The sequence below is a fragment of the Thunnus albacares genome, chromosome 22 (genome assembly GCF_914725855.1).
Source record: "Thunnus albacares chromosome 22, fThuAlb1.1, whole genome shotgun sequence".
Classification (NCBI taxonomy): Eukaryota; Metazoa; Chordata; class Actinopteri; order Scombriformes; family Scombridae; genus Thunnus; species Thunnus albacares.
The window spans coordinates 16,174,867-16,198,979 of record NC_058127.1 but is presented as its reverse complement, the minus strand read 5'-3'; the positions used below and the strand labels follow the sequence as shown (position 1 = coordinate 16,198,979).

General features: G+C 40.5%; 1 protein-coding gene and 2 long non-coding RNA genes across 11 annotated transcripts in view; 2 read left to right on the top strand and 1 right to left on the bottom strand.

Annotated features, from left to right (window-relative positions):
* Positions 1–24,113, bottom strand: part of LOC122973442 (multiple PDZ domain protein) — a 47,515-nt gene that overhangs the window by 6,399 nt on the left and 17,003 nt on the right. For 3 of the 8 annotated variants that reach the window (XM_044340959.1, XM_044340960.1, XM_044340961.1), the window contains exons 15-40: positions 23,723–23,893; positions 22,846–23,031; positions 22,303–22,512; positions 21,056–21,214; positions 20,600–20,752; positions 18,506–18,835; positions 18,019–18,130; positions 17,122–17,320; positions 15,985–16,026; positions 14,613–14,720; positions 14,389–14,469; positions 14,069–14,246; positions 13,818–13,928; positions 9,663–9,725; positions 9,317–9,388; positions 8,423–8,600; positions 7,162–7,358; positions 6,928–7,019; positions 5,684–5,762; positions 5,082–5,150; positions 3,897–3,992; positions 3,731–3,805; positions 3,361–3,559; positions 3,078–3,223; positions 2,213–2,296; positions 889–1,082 (exon numbers count right to left, since the gene is read on the bottom strand). In XM_044340959.1, the coding sequence (XP_044196894.1) occupies positions 889–1,082; positions 2,213–2,296; positions 3,078–3,223; positions 3,361–3,559; positions 3,731–3,805; positions 3,897–3,992; positions 5,082–5,150; positions 5,684–5,762; positions 6,928–7,019; positions 7,162–7,358; positions 8,423–8,600; positions 9,317–9,388; positions 9,663–9,725; positions 13,818–13,928; positions 14,069–14,246; positions 14,389–14,469; positions 14,613–14,720; positions 15,985–16,026; positions 17,122–17,320; positions 18,019–18,130; positions 18,506–18,835; positions 20,600–20,752; positions 21,056–21,214; positions 22,303–22,512; positions 22,846–23,031; positions 23,723–23,893 (3,584 nt within the window). The remainder of the gene's footprint in view (positions 1–888; positions 1,083–2,212; positions 2,297–3,077; positions 3,224–3,360; positions 3,560–3,730; positions 3,806–3,896; positions 3,993–5,081; positions 5,151–5,683; positions 5,763–6,927; positions 7,020–7,161; positions 7,359–8,422; positions 8,601–9,316; positions 9,389–9,662; positions 9,726–13,817; positions 13,929–14,068; positions 14,247–14,388; positions 14,470–14,612; positions 14,721–15,984; positions 16,027–17,121; positions 17,321–18,018; positions 18,131–18,505; positions 18,836–20,599; positions 20,753–21,055; positions 21,215–22,302; positions 22,513–22,845; positions 23,032–23,722; positions 23,894–24,113) is intronic. The other 5 variants (XM_044340962.1, XM_044340966.1, XM_044340964.1 and 2 more) reach the window with 4 other exon arrangements.
* On the top strand, positions 1,011–21,124 carry LOC122973445. Of its 2 annotated transcripts, none has more exons than XR_006400018.1 (6): positions 1,011–1,102; positions 8,486–8,653; positions 9,689–9,751; positions 11,547–11,588; positions 20,561–20,698; positions 21,035–21,124. It is a non-coding gene; the product is annotated as an uncharacterized LOC122973445 (long non-coding RNA). The 2 variants fall into 2 exon arrangements; XR_006400019.1 differs by lacking the exon at positions 1,011–1,102 and adding an exon at positions 3,429–3,515.
* Positions 21,165–22,390, top strand: LOC122973446. The gene is made up of 3 exons (XR_006400020.1): positions 21,165–21,255; positions 21,501–21,664; positions 22,305–22,390. It is a non-coding gene; the product is annotated as an uncharacterized LOC122973446 (long non-coding RNA).

Below are 24,113 nucleotides of genomic sequence, written 5' to 3'. Positions count from 1 at the left end.
CGAAAAGACTTTTTTTCCAAACAGAGTGGTACATCCTGTCAGCCGAGGTGTTACCTATCTGTGCAGCTAAACTTAGCAGCCCCTCGACGGATTGCTCTTCCATGGCGGTCCTGGTGTTTCCTCCGCAGGCTCATTTCACTCAAGCTGCCCGTCAAACCTGCTGCTTCTTCCCTCTTTAACCTAATAACAATCCGGGGCTAACGTTAGCTGAGAGGCTAGCGGAGCGTTAGCTGCAGCATTACCGGAGGGAATCACAGCCAGCTAGCCTCCGCTAGCCTCCCAGCTAACGTTAGCCCCGGTTCTGCATGTGGATCCAACCAGAGCACTGAGCCCCGCTTTGATATTCAAGTTAAAGTGGGAAGAAGCAGCGGGTCTGACGGGCAGCTTGAGTAAAGTAGAGCCTGCCGAGGAAGCACCGGGACCGTCACGGTGAAACAGTCCGTGGAGGGAAGCACAGTCAGGCGGCCGAGGAGATGGCAACAAATCGGCCTCTCATAATCGGCAGAAACGGCCGATGCCGATATTTCATTTTAGAGCTTTTATCAGCTGATACCGATGACGTGCCGATAATATCGTGCATCCCTCATTGCTAGTATTAAAATATTTTAAGCATTTATTTGATTTACTTCCTCTAGTCATACTAGCTACTTGATTGTATTTCAAAAGGTTACCAAGATTCCTAATATGCTAATGCTCTTTTTGCAAGGCTGACTGCAGGCATATTATCTGTAAGGCACATTCAGCACTGTAGTAAATCCTCTGTTTGACAAACTGTGGTAAGAAGCATCACCTCACCGCTCCTGCCTCACTAGCTCTTCTGTACATTAATAACATTAGTGAGTGCATACTATGCATTAAGTAGTCGTACTAATAATAAATCTCTCTCACCTCCTCCCTACGATGCTCAGGCCCAGGCCCTGGCCCGGGTTCTTGTGCAGCTCCACAGTGAACGAGTCCCATAGGTCTTCCTCCTTGTACTGGGCTTCGTCCCTGTAGACCGTCAAGCGAACCCTCTGCGGGGTCTGTCGCAGCACATTGATGGCTTCATCGTGACTGGCTGCACGCAAGTCGATGCCATTCACCTGTGACGAGAGCAAGAGAGGTTAGTATTTGTGTGCTCCAGCACTCTAATATCTTAAAATACACATCTATCATTCATATTTGCAATAATGCACCTAATTGTATTGACTTTAAACTAGAAATATCTGCTACACTTTGTTTATAGCTCATTTTAAATTCATAAAAACTAATAATTTGGGGCACATTTCCATTTTTGGGCATTCTAACAAGTAAATAAACACTCTCAATCTGAAGTAACAAAACCCCTTTCATCTTTTTTTGATTAGAAACGAATGAAGCAGAGAACTATGAAAAGTGCTAACAGCCTAACCTAATGCAAAAACAGAATTCCCTTTAACCATGGGGTTTCATTTCTTCTTCAGAAACCCAAACTGCTGTGATATGTAGACACTGGATCATAATATGAAAATCACAGGGTGATTAGAACACTTAGCTTTAACTAGAGGGAAGCAACCTTTCCACTAAAGTCTGGGAGAAGCTGGTCAGCTTGAGGATTGATGTCTAACTTTGGGTCATATTAAAGGGGGGGAAATACCCCATTAGCTCTTGCCGTGGACATGCAAATGATTTTTCCCATAGCCGCTAATGGGATGGCTATGGAATGGGAAACTGCTCTTTCCACTTCTTTCCTCCTTGACCCTGTTTCTAAACACAACAGCTTGGCTCAGGGACAGAAAGGAATAGCACAAGGCAATTAAGTCATAAGAGGGTGTGTGTGTGTATGTATGCATGCATGCATGTGTGCCTTTCACTTCAGGTCTACTGATTGAGCTGCCATAACTAAACTCCTGAGCTCCACCCCGGCCCTCCCTCTGTGACAAAGCATGAGGTCAAATGGAGGGCAAATCCAAGTTGAGCTGGGATACTTAACTCTATCTAATACTAGTGGTTACTTTCTCACTAACAGCAAAAAGGTTATTTGTTACATTTTTTGATGCCATTAATATAACTCATATCTGAGCTATATATCAACTCATTATTTCACTCAGTTCTGTCGTATCAAACTATATGATCTTTGACTGTACTCGGAAACTCCAGCTTTCATGTTGAAGCTCCGCATGCACGTCTCAGTTACTGAAACCCTCTTTATCTAGGTCATACAGTATGTAATGCTCATTATACTGCACGGCACCTCTAGGATTTGGTCTCCTGCCCAAAGCCTGCCATCTTTTGAGGCTGCCCCTTCTTCATAAACCTCATGGATAATGATGGCCCCCTGGAGTGAGAGAGAGAGAGAAAAAAAAATGCAAATAAGTATGGGGTAGGAGAGGAAGGTGAACAGGAACTATCAGGAGATGAGGTGAGAACGGTAAATGTTTATTGAAATTCAATGAAATGGATATATGACAGCAAATAGTGAGGGGAGAAAAAAAAAAAAAAAAAAAAAGACAAAGTAATTGTACAAGTGCCATGTTGGGGGCGAGAAGTATGTGTACAGTGTGTGCTGCGTGAGATGTGTATGTTCCTGGATTCCAGTGTGTTTCTCTGCGTTCCAGTGAGTGTCATTTGGGGTTCAGAGGTTACATTCCGGGGGCTGGATATTGTCTGCTGCGGCCGAGGCCGGACAAAGAGCTGCTCCCCCAAGCCTGACTGAGCAGACAGAATAGATGGGCTGAGGAGAGGCCGGCAGGGGCGGGAGGAGGAGGACGAGGAGGAGGAGGAAGGCTGTGACAATATAATTTCCTACATTCCTGAGCTGCCATGGCTATTTCGAACCTGGGTTATACCACCACCAAAGATTCTAGTTGGGTGGCGTAGTGGGTGGTAACTTACAAAATACAGTAATGTAACTTAAATACTTAAAAATTTACAATACATTTCTACAAAAAGTAGATTGTAAATCAATTATTCCTCTAGGAAACTAGACTGTACTTGACTCTGAGGATGTTTTTGGTGAGCACCAACTACTAACAGTGTTCACCTCATGTCAGAGTAGATTTTTGGTAATGTGATACAGCCTCATTAGCAGATTTGTTTTCATATTTTTTGTCTCCTACCAGCAGGGTGTCACAGCCCCCCACGATGCTCAGTCCAAGGCCTGTCCTGCCTTTGGAGATGTCGATGGTGGTCTCGCAGCCGGGAATGATGGGACAGGTTGCTGGGTCACAGGCCAGAGTGGAAGGGCTGGAGGAGCGACTCAGACCTAAAACAGGAAGGGAAAAGGAGATGTTTTAAAAAAGTAATCTATGCATTCTCTAAGCAGAAAATGGGCTTGGTGGTTGGTTAGCGAGTATCGAGTAAGCTCTTGCAACTAAGCTCCAAGACTATCAGCTGACTCACTAGTGACTGCTTCCACTTCTGGCTGACTCATGGTCACCATGGCAGCGCTAGGCATGCTGGGTTGGCTGGCGAGGACTTCTTCCGAGTTCGCCCTGTCCTGGCAGGTTGACTGGGGAGAGGAGAAGGAGGAGGAGGGGTTCTCATTTGTAGAGAAGGTTAGCTTCACTGGACCTTTGGCTTTTCTTAGTAGAGAATTGACCTAAAAGACATTAGCATTACTAATCAGACTCAATCTTAACATTGTGTCTGTTGTTGTTTTTTTTCAAATAAATCTACTGCTAATAATAGTGCATTTTCACCATATTGCATTAGAAAACATATTTTCTGAAGGTGACACAATATACAGTTTATTTCTAATAACTCGGCGTACCTTCTCCACCGTGTAACCCAGCACTGATTCACCATTCACAGCTAAGAGTTTGTCCCCAGGTTTCATGCAGCCCTCCTGCATGGAGGAGATCATAGAAATGTTTAGTAAACTCTATAATGTACAGGAAGCTTTATTTTTATTTTTTCATGCAGTGCATTGTACTTACTTTGCCCGTGTGTCCTTGCACTTCAGATATACTCTGAATCTCAACTCCGCATTCAGAGTTCCCCTCCACAAAGGTGATGCCAAGACCGCCGTCCTCCTGTTAGAGAAAAACAACATTGGTGCATAAATACGATTTAAACTGATGATGATATTGATGTGAAGCGAATCCATGCGGACATGTTTCCCTACCACACTGTCAAAACTTTAACGTGCTAAATAATAGAGCTGCACCGGTGACCAAAAACAATCATACCTGACAATTACCTCTAGAAAGATAATTAGCCCTAGCGTCACCTTGCCTCCTTTCCACCTCTGATCGTTTTGTTCCCAGGCAGGACTATGTGGGATTATGTGTTCCTATCACAGAGCTGTCCAGATGCTGCTGCGTTTCCACTGTCATCCCTTGTTGCCTTATCTACCATATGGATAGTCCCAGACTGGTGCTCCCATCCAGGTGCTATAGCTTATCAAGCTTTTTTTTTCTCCTTGTCTTCCCCGCTCTTGCTGCTTCTCACACTCTACCCATCTGTTTACAGGGTCAGTTCACGTGAATCACAGAAAGCATGTTTTCCCCACTTGCCCCTTTTGGTATCTAGTCATGCAGATGTTGCTTTTATTTGCTGAGGTTTTGAGATATCCACTCTTCCATTTGTGGTTTTCTTCTTTTACCTTTTATCCTTCTTTACTGTGAACAGTTTTCAGTGGGAACTATTTTCTGGAAAGACTGCTGCTGAGTTCTTCAAATGGAATATTCTTTGATGCTTTGTGGCCAAGCACTCAAAACCTTTGCAAATAAAACTGAAACTATCTGCTTGGCTAGAGAACAGACACGACGGGGTAAAAATATGATTTCTTATGATTTTGGGTGAACTTCTGCCTCTGTGTCCCTTTGGCACTGCTCTCCTCCCATTCACTCATTGTTTTGCTTACTTCACCCTTTTCTTTGGCAATTTTCTGTCTTGGCAGCTTGTCAGACTCGACTGCCCCTGTATGCTCTCGCTCTGTCTTTCCCATTGACTTTTTTGTGTACACCTCCCTCATTATTTGCCTGGCTTCCAATAATATAAGACTTTCTCTCTATTATGGTCTTCATCCTGGTAAATGACAAAGAACAGGACGGTCCTCTGAGCATGTGTGCAGTGTATTTCGACGTGTGTGTGTGTGGGGGGGGTCCGGCGTATCTCACCTTCAGCTTTATGATGTGATGCGCGTGTTTGGAAGTGTCAGCTTCACCGTTAGCGGCGGTTGTTTCTTGCTGTGAGGAAACAGACAGTAGTTGATATGAATAGCTGTGTATGCGTGTCTGTTGGCTGGTAGGAGTACACTTTCATGTGTGTTTGTGTGTCTACGCTGCTGTTTGTGGTTTTAGGGGAGTCTTGGGAGTTACATGCTAACATGAGAATTTGAGAACCTCCAGGACCACACAAAGCCGCTTTAAGGAGCGAACACATGAAAACAATTCAGTAGCTCAATAAAAGTTAATATGACTGAGGTCTGAATGTTTCATTTGATCTTAAGCTTGTCAGAAAAAATATTTAATTAGATAAAATTAATAAGTTTTGGCTAACCTTTGAATGTAAATGTGCATCTACAGAGAAATTTTTGTCAACTAGTCAATTGTAATTATGTTTGCTAACCTCAAGTGAGTATAAACCATGCTTTTCTGTGTGAGGTTTATAGCTTGTTATGCAGTTGAAACGTTGCTCTCTAGTATCTACATTTGTCAGTTCGAGCACTTACGCATGTGTGCAACATGTGTCGTGCGTGTGGCCAGAAGCACAGTTGTACCTCAGTGTGGGGCTCCGCTGTGTCTCCCTCATGTTCTCTCACCGGTCCCACAGCCATCTGGTTCAGGGCCTCTGTGTTCCTGTTCCAAAGAGTCATAACTCACGTAAATCGTTGCTCCTCTGCTTCCTATCAGCAGAGCTGTGATTTACGCGTGCTGATCATAGTGTCTCTTTCACGGGGTCAGGAATGGGATGTGAGTTAAGTAGAAGGTTAAGTAGTGTAATCCTGGCACAGATGGGTTGGGGAAGGGTTAAGGGTCGAACATGTCTGACTCTGCGCCGATAAGTCAGAAATATATGCTAATTCACATTCCCATACTACATACCAGCTGTGTCCAGTATGTACAAATCTTTCGCTTCTACTGTTTTTGCAGTTAGTATACAAAAAAATCACCATACTTACCTGTTTTATACTAACAGGAAAAAACACAATAGTCTCACAATGAGACATAAGACAACTTTAAAATTACACTTCTATACAACTACACAAAGAGATATCAAAATGTTTTTCCAAAAAATTTGATAGTTATATTTTGTTTTCTGAGGTGTTCACCGCCAACCACAAATTTTTTTTTGAACAAATAGTTTGAAGTTTTGAACTGCGAGCATCTCCCTCATTTCCTTTTTACGCAATCTATAAAAATAATGTTTTACAATATGCATAGTGACAGTTTTTCATATATGCTATTTTGCCATCTTTTCTAGTGTGATGACGCTCCATAGTCGTAGCTATAGTGGTGGTTGAATCGCTGTTTTCATAGTCAAATATCAACTTCACTGAAGGTTTTTAAATATTTTAAAATGAGCAAATAATGGGAAAAATTGAGGTGGAATAATGATTTAAATGATCCCCTCCAGACATGTTGTAAAATAATAATAGTAAAAATCTATTCTTAGCGTATGAGCACTGGAGGCTTCAGCAGATGAATGTGAGAACAGCCGTCTAGTGTCAAACTCTGCACATATTCTTCACAGTGAAGTAACAATAAGCAAAACACATTTTTGAGTGAAGGGGGACTTTAAGCTTATCAATACCTTTCCTTTTTGATAAGTGCATGTATACATACAAGAGCAACAGTATATGTATTGTGATACATCCTTCAGTTAAAAGTCTTCCTCTGTTGAATTACAATAGCTCCCTCTATTGGATTTTAAATAACATTACATTAGAGTTAAGGTAGACTTAAGTTACCATGGAAATTTGTTCACAGATGCCTTTTATAGGAAGAAAGAGCGTTTCCATACCTGACAAAGATGATTTTGACTTTTGATGGAGAACTCTTGATGATGGAAGACGCGTTCTGGTGACTGTGGCCATAAAGGACCTGTCCATTGATCTGTGAAGATACAGATTATACACACATGCTTCATCACAAAGAGTAAAAAGGAAATAAAAAATAGTGACATTATAGGCAGTCAAAATAACTATTAGGTTGTAGGAATATCCAGCCAACTCTGAGAGATCAATTCACATCTCACCTCCAGCAGCTCGTCCCCCACAACCATGCGTCCGTCCCTGCCGGCTGCCCCGCTGGGGTCTATTCCCACCACGAACACACTCATGCGAGAGCGGTCCCTGTTCCCCGCCAGGCTGAGGCCCAGGCCTGTCTTGCCTTTTTCCAGCTCAATCATGTGTAGGACACCTGGAAGGCTGCCATAGCGCTGGATTATGTTCTCTGAAACAGGCAGGTCAAGTCATAGCAGACAGATGTAAGCTGACAATACTACAGAGAAGATCCAGGTTTTGTCACGAGTCTGGGCATCCATCTCAGTTCATGTCTTTTTGCTCAAAAAAAAAAAGGAACAGGTACAGGATTGTGTACGACGCACAAATGTGGACACAAAGAAGTAAATAGTAAAAGTTTCAAATGCCAGACTGCTGAATTTGTTTTACAGTCACGTTCTGTCTCTTTGTCTCAATCTTGTCTCTGTTGTTATCCCTCCAGCCTTTTCTCTTTCTCTCTCCACCTCTCCTGTCTCTGGTGTGTTAGATAGCCACTGTTCAGACCAATGGGCTCCTGTTGTTCTGGGCTCCCTGCCACTGTTGAACCATCAGTCCTGTACTAATCTCCACAACTCACCTCCCCAGGCCCTACCTCATCAATCTTATCCCCGCAGGATGAGCACGCTCTCTAACGCACGCACACACACACACACATATTCTCCACAGTCCCAGGTGTTGGGAGGCTGGAAGTCTGTCCTTTATGCTAGTTGTCTGAGTTGAATGTGACTGAAAGTGACCCGTTCTCCTTGAAGCTGTGAGTCTCTCCTACAGTTTACATTACTGTGTCTGAAAGATGCTAATAGATTAATTGGGGCATTGAGTCCTTCAGGGTTTGCAGAGGTAAAACCACCTCTGGCAAGTGAATCAGTGCACTTTTATTACAGAGTTTAGATGCATTTATGGGCATGAAAGACAAACATGTAACTTGGAGGACCTCTAGTGGCGGTTTGGTATTACTGCACACCACAGCAAACAAATAAATATCTTGTCTTTGATTGTCAAATGATTGTATTTAGGTGAGACTTCTAGGAGTATATAGTGCAAAAACTGGAGTCTATCCTGTGTTTATACCCACACCTTCCTCACAGACCACATTCACAATATTCAAGTGTTTTCCACACTTGGTTAATTTATGGTGATGAGCCAATTAGAAAAATGCAGCAAAATACACTTTTTTGCCATCCTTCCAAACAGAATGTATAATTGTACACTTAGTTATATAGAAACTGAACTCACTCCAGTTGTATCCAAACTCGTCCTCCACCTCCTCCTCTTCTTTCTCCTCCTCTGCCTCAGCAGGTCTGCCAGGAATCTCTGTCAGCGTGTCTGTATCAGTCTCTCCCACATGGGGCACCACTGGCAGGGGGAGGACAGAGCTGGTGGGAGATGCCTTTGCCGCTTCACGCTTCGCCGGCTGTCACGCCGCAGATGGAGTTGGGGGGGAAAAAAAATCGTTATTAGTGAAAGGTAAAGAGAAAGGAAGGTTTCGTGGCTTTTTGAATCAGGTTGCTGTGAGTTTTTACAAGGACATAATGTTGATGGGAGTCAACAGGAGCCATATGTTCGCTTCACATTAACAGCTTCATCAGTTCTGGCAGAATATGTTAGTTTTAGGCTGAGAAATAATTTAAAGTTATGTAATATGGTTCCACAGAGATGCAATAGAATTAAACAAATCAGCCCACTTAATCTACAGCCTTACAGTGGAATAAAATGATGCTTACTTAGCCAAAAATATCTATTAATTATTACTGATTTAATGATGATATAAAATGAAAGATTCTTCATATATACTTACCTGAAAACCAAGAGCAACATAATCACAACTTTTAATTATCATTTTTTTAAAACCAAGCCGGACTACAAATTTGATACAAAGCCAAAAATCTAATAGGAGTGAGTATTGATTTTGCCATCTTTTTAAGGAAGCAACAAAACACAACATAAAGTAATAAAAGTAAAAGAAAACAAAGTGATTTAGGACAAATGGAGATGTTAGGACATGTGTATGCATGTACAGCATGTTAGAATATAGCCAGTACATGAGTGTATCGTCGTATATTCACATACCTGTACGGGCATACACAGAAAGGGGAAAAGAGGAAAAGCACAACCGAGAGACCCACAAACCTTAAACGGGGTAGGAGTGAAAGGGTTAGTTGGGGAGAGGCGGAGGAAAAGTCTACTGTGACTGTCACCCTCCTACAGGGAAGACAAATGGCAACAACTTTAGAAGACAACATATTTATGACAGATACTTCCATTTACTGACAGACATTCACAGTGACAACTACTACTCCTAAAAATCCACAGTTTTTAAAAAAAAAAAAATGGATTGATTGATTTGAAATACTCTTATATTTCAAACCTGGCTCCTTTTTGAAGGAAGTAACGCCTTCTAAAAGTTCAATGTGAAACTATGAACAACAAAAACACTGACACAAGTTGTCAGTGGAGGATAATTGCAAATACACACCTTGTCCTTGTTGTCCCTTGTTACAGCTGCAGCTCTCTCCTCGCTGGAGTCTGTTATCGATGACTGTTGCGTTTAAGACAGACATGAAGGTAAATCACTTTGCTCTATATCAGACAGTCACAATATGGAGTTTCAAATTAATTTGTGTCACGTAAGGAGAGAAAATTCATTATATTCACTTCAATGTCACTGACAATGAAAGATACTGTATCATACTGCACTGCAGTCTAACGCAGAGACAGTAGTCCCATAAGTTCATACAAAGTGTTCTGAATGGCTAAAACCTTAGTCTCATACACCATATGCTGTATCCTGTTTATAAATGTGACTACTGAAGAAAAATCCGCATTTTTTTAAATAAAGAAAAACTAAGGCACACGCATACACACACACACACAGCAGAAAGTGGAAAAAGCCTGCCCGGTAACACATGTCTATCCAAGCTTGACCGTTTATTCCCAATGACTGAGCTTAAAAGCTTCTGCCAGCGTTTTGGGAAAAATAGGATATCACAGTTTATAGTTCTCCACATATTAGTATCTGTGTTGAGTGCCGACTGTCTTATCAAGTTGTCGTCTTTTCTTTGGCAGCGAGACACTTGGGGACAGTGTTTCTGGGATAATTGGGAAAAATTGGGCCTTCAAAGCTAAGGATGGGAGGAAAGTAAAATACACTTAAAGGAAAAGCCTTTACTGTGATTTTACTTTTTGGCTTGGTGCGTCAGAGGGACGCAGGAAAGAACAGAGGGAGCGGTACAAATAAAGGCAACATATGCTAACAGAGGAGGGGAAAAAGCATAGATTTAAAATAGGCACACCCACACAAACATGCAAGTAGACACATACGGTATATACAGAAGCAGAAATAGGTCAAAAAGTTCAGGATAATATTTTTTTATGTCTGACAGCAGAGATTTACCATACAGGGAAATAAAAGTTTATCTTTGGAACAATTTAGACACTTATTTTTTACAGGACTGATTGCTACCTTGACACTGAATAAATTTCCCATATGTGCTAAACCTGCATGCAGACTAAAACTGAATTAATATTTAACCTAAAACCACACATAAAATAACACATGCAGGCTCTTTTTAATCCTCTACTTCACTCACATTGAGCAGCTTATTGTTAACACAGTTTGCACAAGTCAAAAGCGGCACAGGTCAAGTGAAAGACACACCCATACACAGAGCAGGCAGACACACAGAGACACGGGGTAGCTTTCTAACCTGAGGCAGGGCAGGCGCTAAGAAGGTTTGATTAGTGCAGCAAGTGCTCGACCCGCGGTGGCTATTTAGCTGCAGAAAGGGCAGGGGCGGCTTCTAAAAGCAACACACAGGACCAACGAGCTGACAACATGACGAATATTTAATATGATGGCTGAGCCTTTCTGACAAAATTGAATCGGAGATCATCTAGGAGAAAAAAAAAAGGGGGAGGGAGGGGCTGTACGGAGGACAGAAACACCTCAGGTTTTATTTAAATGAGTAACCATTAAAGCAAGCGGTTTCCTTGAGGACAGCCGTTTCCTCTACATCAAAAAAAGGGAGGAAAAAAAATCAGAGCAAAGCCTCTTTCTCTGAAACAGTTTAACAAAATGTTTCAAAGATTCCTCCAGGCTACCTTGAGATTATTCACTGCTTACAAGAGAAGGATTTGAAACTTAAAGGGGAAACAGCATGGATGTGCTGTTATGCTCTCTAGGTGTCCCCCCAGTGGCATTTAAAATAGCATTACGGACCTGCCTGCAGCACTTAAAGATATCATTTAATCATAATGATGTCGTTCAAACTATTCACTCCGTTGTTACGAATTTTAGGTGCTAATCAATATCAGAGGAGTCATCTTTCTAAATGCCTGCCTTTTCCACTTTGTTGTGTAGATGCAAACTGGAGCTGTTTTGACAAGCCTTCCAGCCATAGAGGTATGAATGATTTCCTTGTTTGCTTTTTTATTGTTTACGTGATGGTGGGCAGCTTTTTATAAGAGGCAGCAATGAATTTCCAATAACCCTCTTCAACTACATTACAGATCTAGTCTGGATGTGTACTGAATGTCACCATCATTCATATTCAGCACAGAGGGTTTTCTAAACAACTTGCTATTGCCAGTGAAATAATAGATTTTACCACTTGCTGACTGTTTTGATTAAAAACACTGTAGGTCATGTAAGTTTTACTTTAAGTCTGTGATAGAAAATAGAATAAGATATGTGAATATTAAAGTTACTACAAGGGAACTTTCATTTTGGGTTGATTTTAGCAGCCCCTGTGGACAAAAGCGGTTTTCCCGGAATGAAGACTGCATTTCCCATGAACGCCAGCGCCTCGTGTCGTAAAGATCTTGGCTAGCTATTTTTAGCTATGTAAGATTAATAATCGTAATATGAAGATGGTGAGACAAAGTAAACACCTAGGTTACATGTAAGGTTGCGTTCACCACCAAATCCAGCGATGGGGCACCTTCCTGCGGGGTTGTGCGGAGGTGTGAGCGTGTTTATTTGTGTTTTAGAATGTAACCCCTGCTAAACAACGAGAAAATAACATTTTATTTATCAGATTCACTCCTTTGCTCTTGCTATACCGCCACTTGCTCTCTTTTTCTCATCTTTTTTAAAATGAGTTGGGAAGCCGACAACAAGTAGCCTATAACTTGTCCTAGTAACGTCTTTCTACTCACTCATGCTACATGTAATGTAGCACATAGGCTCTTCCGGTCTGCGTGTTGTTAATCGTTTTATCTGATTTTGTGGGGAATCTGACATGGTGGCATTTAGAATAACTGTATAGAAATAGTCAATCTTCTTGCTGATGGTCTTGTTTGCTTATGTAGGTCATGCAGAGGCATCAGTATTAAACTGAAACTGCTTCATAACCACTTAAAAGTTCCTTGCAGTAACTTTAAAGTAGATCTTTAAGTTCATTTTCTCCCAGAAGAAATCTCCAATTCTAGTTTGTCTTTATTTTCCGTCAATACACACATTACGTGTGTATCAAAGTCAAAGATGCAGTTAAAAAGAAGGACTCTACTGTCAGTGTGAGAGAAAGAAAGAAAAAGGAGGCGGGAGAGATAAAGCAACAAAGATTAAGTGTGATGGATAGCTGATGCAATGAAATGAGAGAGACAAAAAGAGAAAGACAGATTACCTGAGATGTGCGATGTGGCATGCATGTGAAAGTGGTGGTGTGCTTCTCTACTGCAAGCGATGGGGCTGGGCAATATATTGACTCAGGCTAAGGAAGTAGTGTGGAGGAACAGAGATGGAGGTTTGAAGCAACTCATAATGTAGTAGCGTAAAAGTATAAATTCTTCCTGTAGGGATATACTCCCATTTAACAATTTAGGGAGCTTTAGAGGCGCTAGTAAGCAGATTTGAACAAAGCCATGTTAGCTATTTCCCCCCCGTTTCTACTCTTCATGCTAATCTAAGCTAATGAACTGCTAGCGATAGCTTCATCTTTAGCATTGAGACATGATGGTTTCAATGTTTTCGCAGCAAAAAAAAGAAGAAGAAAAGAATTAGTATATTTCATTATGAAATGAAAACTCATAAATAAAATGTTGAACTACTGCTTTAAAGGTAACAAATATCCGAGTACCTTCAACTGGCCAAAGTGTGTTTACGATATTTGTTTTACAATCACCTCAGTTGAGTATAATTCTGCATTACAATAACATGAATTCTTGCCCCTTCTTAGTGTCCTTCTCCTGCATGTGTTACATTACGAGTTGCTACAAGGCTTAATGAGTACGCAAGAAAGCATGTAGGAATATCTCATAGATAACAATGCATGAAAAGTGATTGACTATGAGAGATCTGACACTGGAGCTAAGCCAGTAGCAGCCCCAGCAGGAAACTACTTAGTCATGCTTTCAAAGCCTGAGGGCACTTTCAAACAACAAACGGTGTTGTTGATACAGTGATTTTCAATGTCACACTTAGAGGTTAAAACTCACTAATATATTTAATATGCCTCGCAGGGTTTATTGTTGCTTTCATAAAAGATTTCAAAAGCAAACCAGATATTGCGAAGGGTTGTATATTGTACATTTCAGTTTTGAAAGTGCCCGGTGCAGATAGACTTGAGGTGAAAAAATCTACAGAATGAGGACACTGTGACCGTTAGATTATTGCTAGTAGTTACTGACTTACCCTCGGCCTGTGGATAATACTCTGAACCAAGAAGGAGACAGGGTTGCCTGCCCTGCGTATGGCCTCCACTGCCTCCTCATGACTGGCATCTCTTAGATCAACTCCATCCACCTGACAAAGAGATATCAGGAAAAAAGGACCTGTCAGGTACCCTAAATCCCCACATCATATGTGTTTCTTTAAAGTTAAAATCAACCATAAAAAATAAAAAAACAACTTCAAGTTTATTGTGATTTGAAACATTCCTTTACCTCTACGATCCTGTCGCCAGTCTTCAAGGTCCCGTTGTGTCCCGCAGGACTATCCTCGAGGATGTGCTTTATAAAAATCCCCCTCATCACCTCCCCGTTGCTCAGGCGGCTGCCCATCCCTCGGCCCCCGACGATACTGATCCCCAGGGACTTGCCTGGCTCTCTGAAGAGCTCCACTCTGAGGAAGGTACCAAAATCGGCATGCAAGATTTTCCACTTCAAAGCTGTGACTGGGGCACTGATTTGATGCTCTTTAACTGTGTCATGGACATGTTCACAAAATTAGATTAGTAGCGTAGATACAATGTGTATGCACTCACTGCCTAGGTTGGTTCCAGTTGCTGAAAGATGCACTCTCCTCTCCCTCTCCATCTTCCCTCTCAGGGAGGCTAGGAATATCTCTACACAAAACAGAGGAAAAAAAGTTTGATTATAAAGTGTAGGTACTCAAGCTGTAAGGACAAAAAATTTCAAGTCTACCTTGTTAAAAGTGTAATTATATTAGAAAAACTAAAGATTACTGTGGTAGAGAGTGAGTACATACTTCAGAGCTGGAACTGGGACTGGAGCTGCTTCAGAGAAGACGTCATCTTTAGGCTGCTCTAAGCTGGTCTTGTACTCCTCCAGGTACTCAGCTGGAACGTATGTAATGCTGAACACACACACACATGTGCATACACACACATACACATAGGGAACACACATGCACACAAATGAGTCAAACAATTCCTAAACAAATTGTGTCCATTAACTATAAAGTCACATAGTAATTAACCAAAAATAGAAAAAAAACTGACATTCATATGCAACAAGATATGAAAGCATGAAGACTACTTCCTTTACCATCAGAAGCTTGTTTTTCTCAACTCCATCTCCTCAAGACTGCAGTGAGACTGCACTCAGTCTGTTTTTCAAGCAAATGTTTTCTGCCTATCAACAACCCAAGGTGATATGTCAATGAATTATATATAGGCCCCTGACATCTGACTGTTCAAAACAGATGTTTAGCTTATATAAATGTCTGAGCAAATCTCGTCTTCTGTCACCAATTGTGTGATGTTCTCGTGAAAAATTTGAAGGACGTGTCTATTAGAAATTCACAAGCGGTTTACTAATTGCAATTACAAATAAACCAAAATCTAGCTGACAAAAACCTGACATCCACTTACAGACCCATTTACGAACAATTCAGGGTGAAGTTGATTCTGAAGGGCACATTAACATATTTGAGTGAAGCTGACAGATCTTCAGCAGATGGGTTGATTTGGTTTTTAAACATGATGGCATGCGGACAGAGAATAAAACGAATCTCAGTGAAATAATGAAACGAGTGAGTCACTTCATTAAGGACATGATAACATGCAGTGGGAGATGTGTTGGCGCTTAAATTCGGTGGATATGAAAATGTTATTGAGTTAAAAATGGTGAGAAAGAAAACACAGAACAAGTTAATGAGTGTGACAAACATGTCACAGAAATAAAAGAAAAGAAGTTATGCAGCAAGTAAGTGAGTGATGCAGTCATCAAGATTCATCCAGATATTGTTTTTAACCCTATGTGTTAAAAGGTGTTCTGACACTATTATAAGTTTTGTTGCCATGAGACAAATGTAAGTTAATACTGGAGTGTGACACATCATAATGAAAATGTTAATAAATATATAAGAATGATATTAAAAACCACATTTATCAACTAAATTCCAACATTTTTGTTGTTGAGTGTTAAAAATAACAATATCAGCAACACCAAAACTGCAATGAATTCAACCCACTTTCTAACACTTTGTCTGGATAAAACTTTTTAACAGACTGCAAGAAAGCCCGGCACAAGATGGAGCAAATGAGAGGGAAAAAAACAAAAACAAGATGGCAGCTTCTTGCTGAAACACCACCAGCGTGGAAGTTAGTCATACTCACACATAAAATGGGCACAGATCGTCCTCGGGTGCACAAGCAGATCTAGAATGTGAAGAGTTGGCTTTTTATGCACCGAAGCTAACAAACTGCCAAGTTTAGTTCGGCGAGCAGAACTTGTAAAAATACCACATTCAATTGACTTTGAAGAGATTATTTTCCTTTTAGAATCACTGAATAAAACCTTTGCTTGTATTCCCAGTCTGTATTCTGTGTTTATGTTTAAAAAAAGCATCCAACTTAAACAGACTTCTTTACATTACCCAGTTTATAGAAAAAAGGATGAAAAGAACTACCGATGATTTCAAACGCATAACCAAGTACCATATAATACCAAATACTAAATATTTAATCCACAAAGTACATATTAAATACAGCAACACGTACTGTTTGTAAGGCTTGCATAAAAGCAATCCTGATGTAACAGAGGTTGGCCCTTGATGTACAATATGTACTGCCTTTCAAAAGACAGCTAAATAACAGACAGCTGTACTTATTTTTGAAGTTATAACAGAAGAACTACATATCTCAGGGCCATTCATTTTTAAATAGCAAAGAAGAAAATGTATGGAAAGCTCAGTGCTTTTAAGTACCAACCAAATTGTGTCTGTTGTGAAGAGAATTGAAATATCAGGTACTTACAGTTGGCACTGATTGCCAGATTATTTTATTAGATTCCAGTGTCCCTTACGTAAACGGACGATTGATTGGAACAGCAGTGAACTAATATCAAATTAGACCAGAGGAGTTAGGGGAGAGCTGAGAATCAAATTAAAGTTCAGACTGAATGAACCCAATGGGAAACTTCCTCATTCTTTGCTCAGATATTTCCTGATTTTAGTCTTTGTTAACTTTATTAGTATTGTACTGTTTTCTGTATAACACAACATTAAACACAGGTGCACTTGAGTTTGACTTATTTTGTTTTAAATACGTCAATGAAAATGTGTTTTCTTTGGCAAAGTCTTGAAAAACAGTCAATCTCACTGAATCTTATTGCCACTGCCGTCAGACAAATTCAAATAATAGCTTGCCTCACTATGCATTTGTCGCAGAATCACCTACTACCTTTGCAGCGTTTCCGTAAACACATATGCATATGGTGTTCTTGGCCCCACCTGTGTAATTATAATCTCTTACCCCATGTCTGGTCCAATGAGGGAGTGTCTTCTCAGCATGGCGCGAGCCTGAGCGTTGGTCAGGTTGGCAGTGGGCTCTCCGTTGATTGCAAGTATGAGGTCACCAACCCCGAGGCGTCCATCACGGCTAATGGAACCACCGTGGATTACACTGCGGATCAGCATCCCCAAACCATCTTTCATGGCGCTCACTGTCATCCCTTTGTGGTAGATCATAAGAATTCTTAGAATTTGATCAGTGTAGTGTAATTTATTTGGAAATCTGTCTGTCTAAAAAAGACTACATACAGGACATGTTTATCTTTGTCCAGTTGGGTCACATGGTAGTTAAAGCCTTTCACAAAATTTCGAGCTCCCTTATAAAACAGCGAAGTGTGCAGGAGGTTTTTCTTTTTCTTTTTGGAAAGATCATAAAAAAAGATAAGTGTGCTCTATTTAGGAGTGGATTTTGAATTATATTTGGTAAAAAAGGTACATTGACACTTTCGAAAAGAAATATTGAATCAAGCAGCAGAGACCTTCAAAGAGAACTAAAAAGCAAAATGAAATACTTTTAAATAATTTTCAGTGAGGCACTGAGGATTTCAAACAGTACCTTTATAACACCTATTTGTTTTAGAAGTTAAAACTTAGTGTTATCTGAGCCAGTAGCAGCCTCTTGGGTAGGTTTTGAAATGCAAATATACTGTAACGAAATGGAATTACCCTTTTAGACTGGAAAATCTGCCAAAACTCTTTTTCTATCACTTTGCTTCAAATCTGGCATTCATAAAACACAACACAAAAGTAAAGGCCAATACGCCTTTCAGTGGTGCAACCTCATTTACACTTCAGTGAAAGATGAGAAGAAAATACTTAAAATAACAAATAAAAAGAAAGTGAAGAAATTAACACAAACCGAGGTTGGAGTTGCCCTTGACAACTGTGATAGTCCTTTCAAAATTACTCCCTGAGGTCAACACTTCCTTGTCGCCGTCTTCTGCTGATTCTTTCGCACCAGCTTCCTCGTCCTTGAGGGTGATAATTCAACACAGTTATTCATGAAATTAAATGAAAATATTAGGCCAGATTTCCAACAAAGCAGGGGTCTCTAGAGAAAAGCCAGGTGCAGCGAATTAGCTGTGAAAATGAATTTAAAACCAACGAGCTCAGAACTTTGTTTGTCTAATATTTGAAAGGAGTCTCACATCCGACTGGGGAGAGGTTAGATGTTATCTTAAGAAATTGTGTTTAAAAGAAGATCAAGGATGATTATTGTGTAACCTTCACTTACATGACTTCAGCAGAATACTCACTGCTCATCTATTCTTTGTTAAGACTTAAAAACTCATTACTTAAATCCTTTACTTCAAATGTATGATTTTTAATGATACACATCGTTTTACCTTCATCAAAATCTTTATATCTCCAAAAGAGATGGCGGACTCCTTCTGATAATGAAGTGACTCCACAGGTTCCTCCTGGACATTAGATCTGGCCTCTATTTCGGCAAATGGACTGTATGTGTTTGAGCAATCCACTGGTTCTTCTTTGGTTGATTGCTGTGCCAGATACTGATCGGAACTGCTTAGCATGGCATCAAAAGCCGGGACGTGACCTCTCGGAGGAGTAAAAGAAGCCGGCTTCTCCGGAGAGAACTGTTGAGTGTTGTCTGCGAGGCCGGACGGTGTTGCAAAGTGAGGATGCTCATCCAACAATTCCAGGCGAGCTGTCAGCTTGGGTAAAACAAAGCACAGCAGCTGAATGAACGTTCCCCTCTGTTAGTTAGACAATTGCCCAACAGGGGGAATTCATCTTGCTCAGTCACCATTCTGCCCTCCTTGTAATGAGCCATAGAAAAGCCATCAGTGGCCAATAGAGAACAGCGGAAATTACTGGTGATCTTGAGCGCCCAATGCACAAAATGTAGTTTTATTATGAGAACATTTAAGACTTTATTGGAACCAGACTGGCTAGTGATGAATCTCAGCAAGTATTTCCCTTTGGGGGACAGAACAGAAGTATAAATCTATAGAGTTAAACAAGAAATGGGCAGTTTTATTTTAAAAAGGTAGTGAAATAAATTTGGGGTGAACTAGGCTGACACATCTCTAAGTAGGAGAGCTGCATATTCTAAAATATTATTCGGTATCGACACAAACGAAGAGTCTTTTTTCTGCTAAACAAAATTTAGAGGTGTTTTCTGAGACTTTTTATAATCTTTGCTTTTTCTGGTGAATTGCTGGATAATTTCACCTCTTCAGGCTTTCAGAATAAGTAAAATACAGTTAAAAAAAAAAGGTGGGGGGGAATGATTGGGCATGTTCAGTAGACATATGCAACTGGTGGGGGTCACAAGCAGAAATTGCTTTGTTTTAAGGGGCACAAGTCAGGAAGGCTGGGATTCACTGTATTATAGTGTGTTTGGTATGTGGTATGTTATAGCGTAAAAGTGTACATAACATATGTAAGACATCATTTGTAGGGCGTGCAGAGGCTATCACAAAGAGTAGTGATAAGTAAAAGACAAATATGGAAGAGTCAGATGCATTACTTTCACACTCCTTAAGGGTCTCTGAATTCAATTCTAAAACTTTAAAACGTCTTAGTAGGGAGAAGATGACAACGCCTAAAATATTTGTATCTGATATCTATGTATAATAGGAAGACTATAATCAGTGACTTGCAGGTTGAGTTTGTGGACTCACTGTGCTTACTTGATCTTTAACACCCAGAAGATCTCTTTACTGTCGTACCGTAAATAAACAGTTATGGACAGAAAGGAAAAAAAAAATCCATATTCCTCAATAAATATCACCTTAGATACTCTCAGTAAGTCTCCAAAGCTGGTCCACCATTTACTGTCACTGAAATAGAGCTGAGATTTATCAACAGGGTTGTTGCCTCTCTCCAGAGCTTTAGGGGGGGGAAAACTGTCTGAACTCATACAAACATTTGAAATCTGTTTTGTGAAATCCTCTGGTACTATAAAATGCCTCAAGTTGTCCTGGCCCGTGTTTGTCCCTCAGGGCTCCGCTATATTATATTATACATTTCTTAGAAGGGCCCTACAAACAAGGTCAGCTGTGACCTTTGGGAAAAAATGGAAGCACAGAGAAACTCTTAGGAAAACAGTTTGTGTGGCCCTTGCTCTTCTTTGTTTATTTTTTTTCTTATAATTTAATATCCATTTGGGGAGTTGCTGTTCGTAGGCACCCAGGGCAACAAAAGTAGCAGTAGCTACAATCCTCAAATAATAACAAATTTAGTTATGTTGTTACTGCCTTTAAAAAGAAAACCGAAAAAAAAAGAAACAATCCTCATGACATTTTAGCTCTGGACAGCAAAAACTAAGAATAATGACTACATGCTGCGCAGTCCATTGTAACAAAGGGCAGTAAGAGTTCCAGTAACATTTACTGAAATGAGGGAATAATTTCAAGCTGTGCTTCTGGTTTCAGATATGGATTTCCTCTGCTGTGTTAAAAATGGTTGCCTACCTTAGGTGTGGATGAGTGCAGGTAATCCAGGTCTGCGCTACAGCTGCTTCCATGAAGAGCAATCATTGATGCCTGGAAAGTGTCATCCTCTATCCCAGTGTAAGAATGCTCTAACACCTTTTCATCAGACAGGTCTGCTTCACTGGTGTCAATCTGTGATAACAGATGCAAGTTTAACGGACTGGAATACAAAACAGGCCCTCATTATTGGAGAATTTGGTGAACAATCCAATTACAGATAGCTACAATCATTCTGATTTTCTATCCTACTAATTTGTCTAACTATTAAAAAAAAAAAAAAAAACGCTAATACAATATAAATGCAGATAAATGGGTTATATTTTTTCAGATTACTCTTCATATATTGTTGCATGATTAAAAAAACAAAGCAAATTTTGTTTTCCCTTATTCAGGTTATTCTGATTGATTTTTCAGTTTTCCCAAAAGCTAACTGACCAATGCAGGCTCTGCTCGGTAAAGGATGCCCTCAGTCAGTCCTCCTTCCTCTCCTTCTTCAACCAAAATATTGTTGAAGTCAAATGAATGGATGGTGGATGATGAAGTTATTTCCTGTTCACCATATGGGTGTGGAGAGTGGGAATATCCACATATTCCCTAGGAAAGTGGAGAAATTCTTTCATTATCTCCAGCTTTATGTAAGTTGATTTTGATTGATTTATTTTGCGACCAAATCAGGTACAGATTCATTAGTACAGAATAGAGAGATGTTAGGAATTATTGAGACTATTTTAAACTATAGACTCCTTGGTGCACAAGGGTTCAGGCTGAGAAAATGCACAAAAAGGCACATTCATTACTCCCTTTGAATGATTTTTAACAGAAATGCTCTTGAACATTTCTTTCGAAACAACTTTTGCTATTGATTTTGTGTATCATGCAGCCCAGACCCACATAGGGGACGCAAGAAGACATATTGGAGGATTACACTTGCCAGACTCAATTTTGAAAGGCGAAACAACAAAAATACCCCTCAGAAGGACATTCCACGTCCTGCAGGAGAGTTGGATAACTCCCACAGAAGCTTCCTACAGCTCTGTAATCCAGGTAACCTTGGCAGCCCAGAGGTCTCACTGTGTAATCCAATGGCAGATTCAATACAAGTGAAATGCAGCTCTAAAGCTGAAAGAATTCGAGCAGTTTTGCAGAGAACCATCCCATACAAAGACACCAGGCGCCTGGAGCAATGAACATGCTGTTGGACAGACCCAATATTTCGACAGGTGCCCCAATGTGTTTGAATGTACAAGAAAGTCTGTGGTCTTGGAAAAGTCAATAAAATAATAACATGAAACAAAGGGCATGGATCATTTAAGGCCGGTCGCCTCTGCTGAAAGAACAGCGGGTGGAATGCTAAACCATGCAGCCTACCTCCACGCTTTTTCCTGCATGAAAAATTGATGCCCTCGTAAGCTGAACCCTCGTGACTGGATACTACGTCGCATGATATGAAGACTCACAGCCTGACTCACAACCTCACATACATGCAGTGATAAAGCCCATACATGCTAAACAAATTTTACAAAACATTCACAAAAGCAACATTTATAAAACTTTCAATGGTTGGAAAAGAGCATGTCCTCATCACTTCACCAAACACCCAAGTTCCTTATTACCAAATTTTTTCAGTTCCAAACAAAAAATAAACACTTCAATACTAATACTAATTTAATACTAATGCTTACAGGTAGTGGTTTGGCGACTCCTATCTGCACCTTTCCGAGCTTGGCCCCCTTAAGGGCCTGGACAGCATCCTCCAAGCTGGCATTCTCCAGGTTAGTAGTGTTGACATACATGAGTCGGTCTCCTGGCAACAGTCTGCCATCCTGCTCAGCCACACCAGTGGGAACCAGAGAGCGAATTACTATCACTGTCTTGACGGAGTCCAGTGGGTCCTGTGGCGGAGACGGGACAGAAAAGCTCAGTGAGAGGAGGTCAACAGGTACCCAAACACAGCTTTAAATTTACAGTATATGGAAATCATAAGGAATTTACCTCCCTTTGGTTAGTGTTATACATGCACAGTATGTCCTTTTTTTATAAATTTTTCATCTCATCATGACTATGAATGTGTAACTATTTGCTTTCCAATCCATGTGCTTCACTGTCTCATTGGGTTATGATACAAACAATACAACATGGATAAAAAAAATACTACACCAGTACATTTGTGTAAAATAATCAACTAACAGTTGTTCAGTTTTTCATTCCAAGTTCCATATTCCCACCTGGTAGTCCAGAATGCTGAATCCCAATCCCCCTTCTCCCTTCTCTAGTTCGATATTCTGGATCTCCTGCTCCCACATGGCCAAAGGAGATCCTATCGCCTCCTCAGTCACATTATCCTGCGTCGCTGCCGCTGTTTTCACCTCTGAGTCTTCAGCAACCAGTACACTGCTCAGGTCTATTTGTTTCTGCAGAGGAAAAGCCCAAAATCTCTGTGTAGCAGCTTGCCTTCCTCACTTTTAGTCCCAACCCATAGGCTGCTACCCTCTAGTTGTGTTTCTGGCTCAGGTTTCTGGCAGTAGATAAAAGGGAAATATCTTTGGGATGCTAGGGCCTTAGTGCATTATCACAGATAAAGCTGGGGAGATGAAAACCCCTTCCCCAAAGGGAAACTGCTTTTGATGTCTCATATCTTGAGCAAATGTGGTTAGCTACTGCTGCTGAGGTATTACTAGAATTGGTGTTAATAAACTTTCAGCCTCCCCTGCTTATCGCTAAGTCTTAATCCATAATGGCTGGCAATGTGGAAGGCCAGTGGAACGATTGACAGCCTGGGCTAAGCTAATAATGGTTGATGGGTTATAAAGTAAGAGCAGGACTTAAAGAGTATTCCTCTCCAATCATACTCCCTCACTTATATGCAGGGGTAGGGAAACATTTTTCATGATGCATTACTGCATGTCAAAGAGAGGCAGGGAGTTTCCAGCTGTATGTCTATATATCACTTGCTGCAATTCTCTGTAAATAATATAGCCTGCATGTTTTTAGCTTTGAGAAGGAAAAGATTGATTCACTTACTCTAGGTTTTCAATCTAAAACATAAACAAACAGGTCAAATTCTTGAAAAATAAAAGTATATAATAAAATTTTCTGCAGTACCTTTAATTTAGACATTGTGGACAAAGCCTCTGATTCTGGTTGTACAGCATCCATGTCAGTCTGCAGGTGAGGGGCGGGCCTACAGCATGTCATGTATACACAGAGTGGAAGCTCCTTCAAGATTTTGACTACTTCCTTGTGGGTCTCACCAATCAGGGATATGCCATTGACCTGAGAAAAGAGAGGTTAGGTTTAGTGTCAGTCAAAAAAAAATTATCTGTTTTTAAGCAGCATTAATGGATTTTTTTTGGCCACTTGGGGGCAGCAGAACAAACTCAATATTGACATATTATCACCTTATGAAGTTGTTATGGCAAACATTTTAACAAACACTTGCATGTTTGTCAAGCAGGTAGCTCCTGGTCTAAAAAGTGAACACAATGCAGAAGTG